This window comes from Anolis sagrei, chromosome 11 (assembly GCF_037176765.1).
Source record: "Anolis sagrei isolate rAnoSag1 chromosome 11, rAnoSag1.mat, whole genome shotgun sequence".
NCBI lineage: Eukaryota > Metazoa > Chordata > Lepidosauria > Squamata > Dactyloidae > Anolis > Anolis sagrei.
In genome coordinates, this window is record NC_090031.1 from 21,859,802 (window position 1) to 21,873,786 (window position 13,985).

The 13,985-nt window shown below is 46.3% G+C and overlaps 1 protein-coding gene across 1 annotated transcript in view; it reads left to right on the forward strand.

Moving 5' to 3' along the window:
• RPH3AL (rabphilin 3A like (without C2 domains)) overlaps positions 1-13,985 on the forward strand; it is a 96,734-nt gene that overhangs the window by 67,336 nt on the left and 15,413 nt on the right. Inside the window, exons 7-8 of the mRNA XM_067472014.1 lie at positions 3,527-3,640; positions 11,571-11,753. Coding sequence (XP_067328115.1) covers positions 3,527-3,640; positions 11,571-11,753 — 297 coding nt within the window. The remainder of the gene's footprint in view (positions 1-3,526; positions 3,641-11,570; positions 11,754-13,985) is intronic.

Below are 13,985 nucleotides of genomic sequence, written 5' to 3' on the forward strand. Positions count from 1 at the left end.
ATTCTATGGCGCTCATGCAGAGATGTGGGCAAAATGTCCTTCCATTTGCCGAGATTGAGGAAGGTCAAGAGACAAAGCTAAACCAGAGAGCCATGCAGAGACACAACGGCCTTTATGGATTTTGTGGACAATTTGCGAAAGGAGTCTTTCCTCTGTCCCCACTTATAGCAACATGCCCTCTTCTGGCATTTAATTTGATATTTAACCTTGGCTGTTAGCTGATTAAAAAGAGACCAATGAATTAAGTCTCGTTTTTTATGTGCTCTGGACCGGAGCCCTGGCTTCCAAATGGATTTTGGCACTTAACGTGGACTTCAGCTTTGACTCTGAGGAGGGCTGGAGTGCGGGCAGCTGGGCTTGTCCATCCTTTGGCAAAGAACGGTGTCGCTACACGGGGCCTCCTCTCTGCCCTTTCCCCATCACACAGCTGCCGAGGAAATTACATATCCCCCCCCCCCATCCTTCACATCGCGTTTGAATAGCAGAAGTGGCTGCACACTTTCCCCCCCATTTTTTATGGTAAAGTGGGAACAATTTACCAATTCAAATAGCACCCTTCGATTTGTGTCAGCTAAATTGATGCTTGCTCGCTTTATTTCTCTCTGGTTCAGTTTGCAGAAACAGCAGAAAGCGGTGGCGGGGGTGGTGGGAGCGTTTAATGAAGTCTCTGTTTGGCACAATCCACTTTTTATTGTTCCCTTGCAAAACATAAGATAAAAATAAATGACCAGGAGCTGACCGAAGTCATAACACACTTCCTTGGTTAAAAACGGCTTCCTGAGTTTGCCAGATCTGAACATACAGATTCCATCTGAACATTAGGAAGAACTTCGCTGAGCTTGGAACCCCAAGTTTCGGCGGTGACCAGGGGAGCATTCGCACAGTTAAAACTTGTGTGCTAGCTGCACCCGCAATAATAATAATAATATTTATTATTTATTTATTTGGTTTACTTTTACCCCGCCCTTCTCACCCCGAAGGGGACTCAGGGCGGCTTACACATCCAAGGCACAATTCGATGCCCATAGCATACATCAATAATAAGCAATAAAACAAAATAACAAATTAGCAAACAACAACAACAACAATACATTGCATCTAAACTCGTTAAAACCAATAAAACCAATAAAATTTCATACAAACCGATACAAACCGCTTCTTCCTTCTTGCCAGTCAATGTTCGCTATCACATGGTTCAGAGTTTTCTTCCACATTTATCAGTCCACATATATCAGTCCTGCCGGTCCTAATTGCCTGGTTGTCCTATCTAGTTGTCAGATTGCCCGAAGGCCTGGTCCCACAACCACGTCTTTGCCTTTCTCCTAAAGGACGGGAGTGATGTCGATGTCCTGATATCCACTTGGAGTGAGTTCCACAGGTGGGGGGCCACCACTGAGAAGGCCCTGCTCCTCGACCCCACCAGCCTTGCTTGGGAAAGCGGTGGAGTCGAGAGCAGCCCCCCCCCCCGATGATCTTAAATTCCGTGGTGGGACGTAGAGGGAGATACGTTCGGACAGATACGCTGGACCGGAACCGTACAGGGTTTTGTAGGTCAAGACCAGCACCTTGAATTGGGCTCGGAACTGAACCGGCAGCCAGTGGAGCTGACACAGCAGAGGGGTGGTGTGCTCTCTGTATCTCGCCCCAGTGAGCAGCCTGGCTGCCGCTCGCTGGACCAGTTGAAGTTTCTGAACCGTCTTCAAGGGCAACCCCACGTAGAGCGCGTTGCAGTAGTCTATTCGGGATGTAACAAGAGCGTGGACCACTGTGGCCAGATCAGACTTCCCAAGGAACGGGAATAATAATAATAATAATCATCATCATCGTACTTTATTTGTACCCGCTACCATCTCCCCAAGGGACGCGGTGCGGCTTACATGAGGCCAAGCCCACGGCATATCAATAAACAAAGGCAATAACAAAATAATTCAGGAGATAATATCATATCTCCTCTCAGCCTTCTCTTCTTCAGGCTAAGGAGCTGGGCATGTTTAGCCTGAAGAAGAGAAGGCTGAGAGGAGATATGATAGCCATGTATAAATACTTGAGAGGAAGTCATAGGGAGGAGGGAGCAAGCTTGTTTTCTGCTGCCCTGGAGACTAGGACGCAATGGAGCAATGGCTTCAAACTACTGATATAGAGGTAAAATTTAGGGGTCTTTGCCAGGAGGCAGAGACCAATTGGACTCATCAAAGAGTTCATTTTCCCTGGCGAGACAGAGAAGCATCCCATATTTTTCCCCGATTTCCCAATGAAAAGTCTCACCAGTTGAAGAAAAGCCATCGAAGTTTAATGCGATTCAGCTGTAACCGGATGCAAAGCTGCAATCATTCGTCAAAGCTAAGCATAAAGAAATACATTTGATACCGCCATTTATATAGAGTTTTCAAAGTTGCAGAGTTCAAACTTCCCGCCCCAGCCTCCCTGCCGCCCTCCACTGCGATTGGACAATGGGCGAACAGCTGGGAGGTGGCCCTACCGCCCCCGGCGCCTCCGGACCAATCAGGAAGCTCCAGCGGTCCGCAGGGGAGGCTTCTGCCATCTAGTGGCGATAGCAAATCAGAAAAGGGGGAAAAGTACGTTATATGTATGTAGGTGGTATACTCCATGTTTTGTCCTCTCAGTGTAATGCTCTATATGTCTTATCTTTTATATGACAAACTCAATAAAATATTATTTAAAAAAAGAAAAGAAAAGGGGGAGGCGGGCTGAAAGGACGCAAAGGAATCCATGAATGAATGTGAAAAAAATAATGCCATGTGGCCAGCGAGATAAAGGGGAAATCTCAAGCCAGCCTGGTCTATTGTGCTTTGAGTGGTGCTGAGTTAATCAGAGCGAAGGCAAAAGGTTTTTTGAGGACCTTTTGTCCTTCAGGAGGAAATATGATTAAGATTTTTGCCAAAGGGGCAAGCTGAGGGCTGGGCAATTCCTCCGAGGGCCACCAGCTGCCCAGGCTATTGTTCATGCAAAAGGAAGTTGTGGATAAAAAAATTCCTGGAATGTTTGGGGCTTTGTAGTCCATTTGGTGGAGTTTCTTCATGTATATAGGGGAAACAAAGGTCAGAAAAAAAGGGGAAAGGCTTCTGCCACACAAAGAAATCAGAAAACACATTTCATATATCTAAAGTTCATAAAAAGCAAGATTTCATAAGGTTTGTCCATGTGGGGGGAAAGAGTGTCCATAGGGGATGGTGATCTAGTCCTGCCTTCTGTCAGGTCAGGAATCCAAAGTTTAAAGCAGCCCTGCATGGTGGACATTTCAACACAGTTTAATAACCTCTAATGAAGGAACATTGACCACCTCTTGAGGTCACCTCTTGCACTGTGGCATAGCTTGTTCCATCAGCAAGTTCTTTCTAATATATTGTTTGAATTAATAATCAGGAAGTACATCAGTTTTGCAGAAATGAATTCTGGCATTTCATTTGGTTCCACCTGGCTGCCCTGTTCCTTTGAATGATCTGCCTTGGCCTCTTATCTCTCCTCCTCCCATCTCCCCCTCTTTCCTCCTTCTCTTCTTCCACAGTTGTCTCCAGTGACAGCGAGAGTGACTCGGAGTTCAGCTCCTCCAGCTTGGATGATCGGTCTGTGCCCGCTGGGTTGAAAGGCTTCAAGATCAGGCAACACCGAACAGAGTCGAGTAAGAAAACAACTATTAATGGGTCTGTGTGCACACGCCGGGGCAGGAATTAAAGCAGGGCCGAGCTTTAGCACAGCGGGTTAAACCACCAGCTGCAGAAAATCTTGCTAATCGAAAGGTTGACAGTTAAAGCCTTGGTTGGGGTGAGCTGCCAACCGTCAGCCCAGCTTCTGCTCACATACCAGTTCAAAAACAGTAATGTGAGTAGATAAATAGTTTTCCAACAGGGAGGTCTAGGTGTCTTCTTAGCAGGGCCGAGCTTTAGCACAGCGGGTTAAACCGCCAGCTGCAGAAAATCTTGCCAATTAAAAGGTTGATAGTTCAAGCCCTGGTTGGTGTCAGCTCCCAACCATCAGCCCAGATTCTGCTCACCTACCAGTTCAAAAACAGTAATGTGAGTAGATAAATAGTTTTCCAACAGGGAAGTCTAGGTGCCTTTTTAGCAGGGCCGAGCTTTAGCACAGTGGGTTAAACCACCAGCTGCAGAAAATCTTGCCATTTGAAAGGTTGACAGTTCAAGCCTTGGTTGGGGTGAGCTCCCAACCATCAGCCCAGCTTCTGCTCACCTACCAGTTCAGAAACAGTAATGTGAGTAGACAAATAGTTTTCCAACAGGGAAGTCTAGGTGCCTTTTAAGCAGGGCCGAGCTTTAGCACAGCAGGTTAAACCACCAGCTGCAGAAAATCTTGCTAATCAAAAGGTTAACAGTTCAAGCCCAGGTTGGGTGAGCTCCCAACCATCAGCCCAGATTCTGCTCACCTACCAGTTAAAAACAGTAATGTGAGTAGATAAATAGTTTTCCAACATGGGGGTTTATGTGCCTTTTTAGCAGGGCCGGGCTTTAGCACAGTGGGTTAAACCCTGGTTAGGTTGAGATCCCAACCGTCAGCCCAGCTTCTGCTCAGCTACCACTTCAAAAACAGTAATGTGAGTAGATAAATAGTTTTCCAACAAGGAGGTCTAGGTGCCTTTTTGGCAGGGCCAGGCTTTAGCACAGCAAGTTAAACCACCAGCTGCAGAAAATCTTGCCGATCAAAAGGTTGACAGTTCAAGCCTTGGTTGGGGTGAGTTCCCAACTGTTGGCCCAGCTTATGCTCACCTACCAGTTCAAAAACAGTAATGTGAGTAGATAAATAGTTTTCCAACAGGGAGGTCTAGGTCCCTTTTTAGCAGGGCCGAGCTTTAGCACAGCGGGTTAAACCACCAGCTGCAGAAAATCTTGCCAATTGAAAGGTTGATAGTTCAAGCCCTGGTTAGGGTGAGCTCCCAACCATCAGTCCAGCTTCTGCTCACCTACCAGTTCAAAAACAGTAATGTGAGTAGATAAATAGTTTTCCAACAGGGAGATCTAGGTGCCTTTTTAGCTAAAGCCCAGCACAGCGGGTTAAACCGCCAGCTGCAGAAAATCTTGCCGATTGAAAGGTTGACAGTTCAAGTCCTGGTTAGGTTGAGCTCCCAACCAGCAGCCCAGCTTCTGCTCACCTACCAGTTCAAAAACACTAAAGTGAGTAGATAAACAGGTATTGTTTTGATGGGGAGATAATAGAAAAGGTGGCCATTCAAACCTGGGGAGGGTGTCTAAAGACAACAAAGCTCCTCAGCATGGAAGATAGAGTGACAGCACCCCCCGTGGCCGGAGACAAGCACAGCATTTAGATGCGAGAGATGGAAAAAGATGGGAAGCCTTTACGTCTGTTTATGTACTGTCTGTCTTTGTTAATTTTATTGATTGTTTGCCGTATATGTGTATTGTAATCTGCCCTGAGTCCCCTCGGCGAGATAGGACGGAATATAAATAAAATATATTATATTATTATTAACCTACAAATCTCAGGATTTCAAGGGGTGCCAGTTAAAGTAGTATCAAATAGATTAAGATTGTGTAAGGTAAAGACATTCAGAGTAAATGTACAAATATGTAACACTCGCAGGCGCGATTGGTGGGGACGAGAGAGAGAGGGCCTTTTCGGTGGTGGCCCCTCGACTCTGGAACCCACTCCCTAAAGACATCAGACAGGCTCCAACTCTGGCAATCTTCAGGAGGAGCTTGAAGACGTGGCTGTTCCAGTGTGCCTTCCCGGAATAATGATCCCATAGCACTTTGTCCTCCAAAGCACTTTACATTTCTTTAGGTCTGCTCATATGCCCTTCCACAAACACCAGTATCACCTTTCGTCCGTGTCCCAGCATTATTTCCAATTTTAACTCTACATTTGGCCTTCCCACTGTTTTTAATTGTGTTGTCTTATTGATAATGTTGTGTATTTTATTGTTTATGTTTTTAATTGCTTGTATTGTTATTATTGCTTGTATTGTTGTGTTTGGGCTCGGCCTCATGTAAGCCGCACCGAGTCCCTTGGGGAGATGGTAGCGGGGTACAAATCAAGTGTTGTTATTATTATTATTATTATTATTATTATTATTATTATTGTGAACAGATATACAAAACTTTAGATGTTTAAGAAAGGATGTTGGAATGATAGATAAGCAGTCCCCAAGTTACAAACCTCTGACTTACAAACAAATAATAGCTAAGAACGGGGCTTGAGACACCAGGAAGTGAGAGGAATCTATCCCTCAGAAGGGAAATTCACTCCTGAAAGAGTTATTATCACGAGGAAAAGGGGTCTCCACTGAAGCTTTATCCCAATTCTTGTTTCTTCAACAATCCAAACATGTTCAAAATCCAGTAATCACAGGGACAGGTGATGCTGGACTCATCGCTGAGCCTGGAATCCCAGGTCTCGGAGGTGGCTGGGAGAGCTTTTGCACAATTAAAACTCGTGCGCCAGCTGCGCCCGTACCTTGGGAAGTCGGATCTGGCCACGGTGGTCCATGCTCTTGTTACATCCCGATTAGATTACTGCAACGCACTCTACGTGGGGTTGCCTTTGAAGACTGTTCGGAAACTCCAACTAGTCCAGTGAGAAACAGCCAGACTGCTCACCGGAGTGTCATACAGGGAGCACACCACCCCCCTGTTGTGTCAGCTCCATTGGCTGCCGATCCAGTTCCGAGCACAATTCAAAGTGCTGGTTTTGACCTACAAAACCCTATACGGCTTTGGCCCAGTGTATCTGTCCGAACGGATCTCCCTCTACGTCCCACCCCGGAGTCTAAGATCTTCTGAGGAGGCCCTGCTCTCAACCCCGCCTCTATCACAAGTGAGATTGGCGGGGATGAGGAGCAGAGCCTTCTCGGTGGCGGCCCTCCGCCTGTGGAATTTGCTCCCCGGGGAAATCAGATCAGCGATATCACTCCTTTCCTTCAGGAAAAAACTGAAAACTTGGATTTGGGACCAGGCATTCAGACAATCGGGCAGATAAAGGAAGGACTTTGACAATGGCCAGGAAATGACTAATGGAATAGAAATCGGAACTCTGAAAGACTTACGCTGAGCATGTGAATTGTTTATATGATGTGTTGTATATTGATGTTTTGATTGTTTTAATTGTGATAATTGTTTTTACTATGGCGTTTTGTATATTATGTGTAATTTGTATAGGCATCGAATCGTGCCTTTTTTGTAAGCCGCCCTGAGTCCCCCCTCGGGGGTTGAGAAGGGCGGGGTAAAAGTACCCGAAATAAATAAATATTGGTGGAGGTTGAGGCATTACTTTTCATTCAAGCCTCGTATAGACAGTAATCAACTGCCTGAATAAACAAAACAAAACAAAAGTCTCAACTTGTCTGCAAAAAGAAAAGCCGGAAGGGTGAAGATTTCCCCATATGGTTGGTGCGATTGTGTACATCCCATATGTTTGGTGCAATTGTGCACCTACTCGAACACAATTCCTGCTCAGATCAGTGAGGTTTACTACAGGCAAAGCTGGAACACAACCTTAAAGGATTTGATTTTTTTTTTTGGGTGGGCTCCTTTTACCCTGTCATATTTTCTTATAACTCCCAGCACATTTGTAATATATTTATATTGCGGCCCGATTTTAATCTATTGCCTCTGTTGACATTGATAGATGATTGTTCTAAGGCTCCTCGAACGGCAGTCCCTGCGTGATAGATGACTCCCCATCATCTGTGGGCAATGGATTGGCTTTTTATTCTATTGACAAGATAGACTCTTGCAGGCATTTGTCTCAAAACGGATGGGCACAGAGAGATACAGAATGGGCTTATTGAAGCCGAGCATGTCCCCCCTCCCCCAAAATAAGAGATAGTAACTTACAGTTTTCCAAGGACAAAGGACCAGAGTTGATCTCAATGTGGTGGGTCTCCCTTAGCTGGCTCAGTGGAACCTCTGAGACTTTCTCTTATGAATTTTATACTTTTATCATTCCCCACAAACATCCTTTCCTCTACAAGGACAAACCCTTATGAATTTCTACCCTTATGAACTATGGACACATATTATGTATTTGCCTTATATGTCAAAAACTCTTATGCTGCAGAAGAAATTCAAGACAGCAATCTGGGAAACCAGCTTGAAATCATCTGGATAAGAATCAAGGGAACTGGGACTCAAAAAGATGTCGTTGTAGGCGTCTACTACAGACCCCCAAGCCAGGAGGAAGATCTTGATGAAGTCTTCTGCCAACAGTTGACCAAACAGGCACAGAAAAGAGATGTAGTAGTCATGGGCGATTTCAACTATCCCGATATTTGCTGGAAAACAAACTCAGCCAAGAGTACAAGGTCCAACAAATTCCTCGCTTGCCTTGCAGACAATTTCATGGTCCAGAAGGTAGAAGAGGCAACAAGGGGATTGGCTACTCTTGATCTCATCCTAACAAATGCGGACGACCTGATCGATGCCTGACCTTCTGGCAAGGAAACTAGTCCAATGTGGGCTAGGCAAAACTACGGTGAGGTGGATCTGTAATTGGTTAAGTGGACGAACACAGAGAGTGCTCACTAATGCTTCCTCTTCATCTTGGAAAGAAGTGATGAGTGGAGTGCCGCAGGGTTCCGTCCTGGGCCCGGTTCTGTTCAACATCTTTATTAATGACTTAGATGAAGGCTAGAAGGCATGATGATGATGCCTTCTAGACGACACCAAATTGGGAGGGAGAGCCAATACTGCAGAGGACAGGAGCAGGATTCAAAACGATCTTGACAGATTAGAGAGATGGGCCAAAACTAACAAAATGAAGTTCAACAGTGACAAATGCAAGACACTCCACTTTGGCAGAAAAAATGAAATGCAAAGATACAGAATGGGGGACAATGCCTGGCTCGAGAGCAGTACGTGTGAAAAAGATCTTGGAGTCCTCGTGGACAACAAGTTAAACATGAGCCAACAATGTGATGTGGCGGCAAAAAAAGCCAATGGGATTTTGGCCTGCATCAATAGGAGCATAGTGTCTAGATCTAAGGAAGTAATGCTACCCCTCTATTCTGCTTTGGTTAGACCACATCTGGAATATTGTGTCCAATTCTGGGCACCACAATTCAAGAGAGATATTGACAAGCTGGAATGTGTCCAGAGGAGGGTGACTAAAATGATCAAGGGTCTGGAGAACAAGCCCTATGAGGAGCGGCTTAGGGAACTGGGCATGTTTAGCCTGAAGAAGAGAAGGCTGAGAGGAGATATGATAGCCATGTATAAATATGTGAGAGGAAGCCACAGGGAGGAGGGAGCAAGCTTGTTTTCTGCTTCCTTGGAGACTAGGACGCGGAACAATGGCTTCAAACTACAAGAGAGGAGATTCCATCTGAACATGAGGAAGAACTTCCTGACTGTGAGAGCCGTTCAGCAGTGGAACTCTCTTCCCCGGAGTGTGGTGGAGGCTCCTTCTTTGGAAGCTTTTAAGCAGAGGCTGGATGGCCATTTGTCAGGGGTGATTTGAATGCAATATTCCTGCTTCTTGGCAGGGGGTTGGACTGGATGGCCCATGAGGTCTCTTCCAACTCTTTGATTCTATGATTCTATGATTCATGGTTTCCTCATGGCAGAGGCTCCCCCCCCCCCCATTTGACCTTTTCCCCCTTCTCCTCATGAAGAAATCCCCCCAGGAAACTGCAGAGCCCAGGCATTCACTATTTATTTATTTATTTATTTGCTTTTTTTTTTATACCACATTTTTCAGCCCAAACAGGCGACTCAATGCGGTTTACATGGTACAATTATCAAACAGTGTCAGTGCAATTAGAACATAACAATGCAACAAACAGGATCAACAGCATCAATCCACAACAATTAACAATCAGACAAGACAAATCAACAAAACAACATAACATAATGCCTCAGTTGAAATCAGATCCGTTCTCATAATTCTTGTGCCATTCCTATGTTCCATTTACCGTCTTCCTTTGATTGGTTGCACTGCTTAACCAAACGCTTGTTCATAAAGCCAGGTCTTAACCATTCTCCGAAACGTCAGCAGCAAAGGTGCATGTCTGATGTCTGTCGGTAGGGCATTCCATAGCCGAGGGGCCACCACTGAGAAGGCCCTGTCTCTCGTCCCCGCCAAGCGCGCCTGTGACGCAGGCGGGATCGAGAGCAGGGCCTCCCCAGACGATCTTAATGTTCTGGTCGGTTCATAGGTGGAGATGCGTTCGGAGAGGTAAGCGGGGCCAGAACCGTTTAGGGCTTTATAGGCTAAAGCCAGCACCTTGAATTGTGCCCGGTAGCGGATTGGCAGCCAGTGGAGCTGGCTCAGCAGAGGAGTGGTATGCTCCCTGAGTGCCGCTCCCATTAGCAACCTGGCTGCCGAGCGCTGGACCATCTGAAGCTTCCGGGCAGTCTTCAAGGGCAACCCCACGTAGAGCGCGTTGCAGTAATCAATCCGGGATGTAACCAGAGCGTGGACTACCATGGCCAAGTCAGACTTCCCAAGGTACGGGCGCAACTGGCGCACAAGTTTGAGTTGTGCTAAAGAACTTTAATCCAGAATTTCCTTTGCATGAAAAATAAACTGGCAGGCGGCTTTGTTCTCGGAGGATTGCCCAACAATGCTGTTTGCCCCCTGGCAGACCCCTAATCATTTTTCTACCTGGAGGTCAGGGGACCCTCGAAAAGCCCCCACCTTCACACTGGTTGATTTAACTAACTTCCCACTAAGGAACATTCACCCCAGTTTCGCCCTCATTGTCCTCATGTCTGCTGGCTAGTAAAATCGGGACTTACCTTTACACATGTTGATTCATTCCTATCAAAACACAATAGATCAGGCTTGCTTGAGACTGTCTCGCAGGCCACATGGCATTTTTTTACTTCATTCATAAGATTCCTTTGTGTTCTATCATCCCACCTTCCTCTCTCCTGATTTGCTATTGCTGCTAGGCAGCAGGAGCCTCCCCATTGGATCCTACGGACCGCTGGAGCTTCCTGATTGGTCCAGAGGCATCGGGGGCAGGAGGGCTGCCTCCCAGCTGTTTGCCCATTGTCCAGTAATGGTGGAGGGAAGCAGGGAGGCCGGGGCGGGAAGTTTGAACTCTGCAACTTTGAATTTAAATATGGCTGTATTGATGTATTCTCCTCATGCTCTGCTGGCGAATGATTGCAGCTCTGCATCCTTTTCAGCTGGATCGCTAAATAAACCTCGATGGCTTTTCTTCAACCTTGGTGAGATTTATTTGGGAAAAATCAGGGAAAATTCTGGGCCTTTCTCCTCTTCCGCTTGCCAAGGGTTTCGGACTCTCTTTGGTGGGTCTAAGGGCTCCTCTCTCCTGGGCAGGAGCCTCCAAATTCTAGCTCGATATCATTATCAGCTGTAGATGCTGTGTAACATATTCCTTTTAAAAAGAAATTGAAATAAGTAAGAACTCAACAGCTGGGAGAAAAGAAAGGGGCCGAATTTTGCCCTCCTCTCTGTAGGCTCATGCAGAAGCAAAGTGCTGGACCTTCTCCGAGTTAGTCTGTTGTTCCTCATTCACCGTAACGGCATTCTGATGTTGTTTGTTCAGTACATCTCAGTTTGAAATGTTAGAGGACTAGACAACCTGATGTCCGATTCCTTTGCTTTCCATGCAGTGTCCAGTAGTGAGGTTGCCCGTACCCCCAGCAGAAGCACCAGCCGGGCCCTGGGCAGCATCCGGTCGGAGAGCCAGAGCAGCCTGGGCAGCGAGCGAGGAGGAGGCCTGAGCGCCACGGAGAGCTGCCACAGCGACCTGCCCGCTGAGGACGAGGACAGTGATGCCCACCACAGTGTGGCTGGTGAGTGGGATGTGTGTACGAGGGTTGAATGAAAAGTAATGCCTCCACCTTTGCTACTTGGGTTTGGATGGGAATATTTTAATAAATCAAAATGCAGAAATAATCCTTAGAATCATAAAATCATAGAGTTGGAAGAGATCTCATGGGCCATCCAGTCCAACCCCCTGCCTAGAAAGGCGAGGCAAAGATTTGTGCCAAAATTCTAGGGAGCCCGGGAATTAAGTGCAATGCTAACCGGGGCCGGTTAGAGGAAAGAATCTGGGTAATTGGTAGGAAGAATAAGGCCGTATTCGACAATGTGTAGGGCTGAGTTAGAACTGGTCATTTTCAAAAGCTTGTTGAAACCACCAGGCCTTCAAGCTCTTACAAAAGGAGGGGAGGGATTATTATTATTATTATTATTATTATTATTATTAACTTTATTTGTACCCCGCTAGCATCTCCCGAAGGACTCGATGCGGCTTACACTGGCCAAGGCGTCAATAAAAACATAGCATAACAAAATACACAACTTAAAACAAATCAAAACAATATCAAACAACAAACAATAAAACAATACACCAAAAACACAAGAAAATGGGCGGGCCAATGTAATGGGTACAGGTTAAAAGTGCTGATGTGACAGGTGGTATATCGGATTTTAGGCTAACTGCAGTGTGCGGGCAATCTTAAACTCTGATAAAGTGCTTCTGGGACATGTTACTGGAGTTTTCCTATTCTGGAAAGGCACATCGGAAAAGCCAGGTCTTCAAGTTCTTCCTAAAAACTGCCAAGGTAGGGGCCTGTCTGATATCTTTAGGGAGGTAGTTCCAGAGTTGGGGGGCTACCACAGAAAAGGCCCTGTCTCGCGTCCCCACCAGATGCGCCTGCGACGCAGGTGGGATCGCGAGCAGGGTCTCTCTGGATGAACGAAGGGAACGCGTGGGTTCATAAACGGAGATGTGGTCATAAACAGGGATGGGGCCTGTGCTGTCGCACACTGGGCCTGAAATAATGTCTGTTTACCCGGTGGTGCAGTGGGTTAAAGCACTGAGCTGCTGAGTTTGTTGACCAAAAGGTCGCAGGTTCGATTCCAGGGAGCGGCGTGAGCTTCCGCTGTCAGCCCTAGCTTCTGCCAACCTAGCAGTTCGAAAACATGCAAATGTGAATAGATCAATAGGTACCGCTCTGGCGGGAAGGTAACAGCGCTCCATGCGGTCTTGCTGGTCACATGACCTTGGAGGTGTCTATGGACAACGCTGGCTCTTCGGCTTAGAAATGGAGAAGAGCACCACACCCCAGAGTCAGACATGACTGGACTTAATGTCAGGGGACTACCTTTACCTTTACCTTTTACGGGACGTGCCTTCTGTATGCCCAACATGATGCTGGGGTGCCTCAGCTGAAGGGCCCCTTAGATTTCCCAACACAAAGTTCTATTGAGGCTCAAAATAAGTTCAACAAAATTCTTTATTTGGGCTTAAATCTTCAAACAAATGAATTAAATGCTTTATAACCTTGGAAAACCGGTAGCTTCCTCAATCTGATATCAAGGGCAGGCAACTGGTGGTAAACTGTTCCTTTCTTCCTTAGGGAAATCTTCTGACCCCTCCTTGGGCAATCTTTCTTTACCTTGCTGGCGTGAGGCCCCTACTCCCGGCTCCAAGCTACTTTATGGATAGCCCAAGTGGTCCCTTACCAGACAATGGTTGCTGTAGATCTGCCAAGCCGAAAGGTGTCCTTTAGTTTTACTCCACGAAGGCTGTAGGAACTGTCCTGTTGCCCCAGCAAAGGCTGGCTGTATTCCCCCAGCAAATGTTGTGAAACTATCCTTTTACTCCCCCAGCAGAGCTGTGAGAAGTGAAGCTTTTGTGCAGGTGGGAAAGAGAATCCCACATGTCCTGCTGTTAGGCTTCAAACAATGAGGTCCTCCTTTGCCTCCAAAACCCTGGGAAAGGGGGCAGGTCTAAAGACTCTAACGATGATGGCCCTATGACTGCAACCTGGAAAAGCTACCTGATTGCAAAATGCATGGCTAAATAAATTCATACAAACTAACAGTGCAAGAAAAATTATTTATTTATTTATTATTTGATTTGTATACCGCCACTCCCAATTTGGCTCAGAGCGATTTACATAAGTAGATTAAAACAATACAATTTGCTTTAAAATAACAGTAAGAAGCGAGAAACAGACATCGCCCCAAGTTATTCACCCGCCGAAAGCTTGTCGGAAGAGAGGTCTTGGATGGTT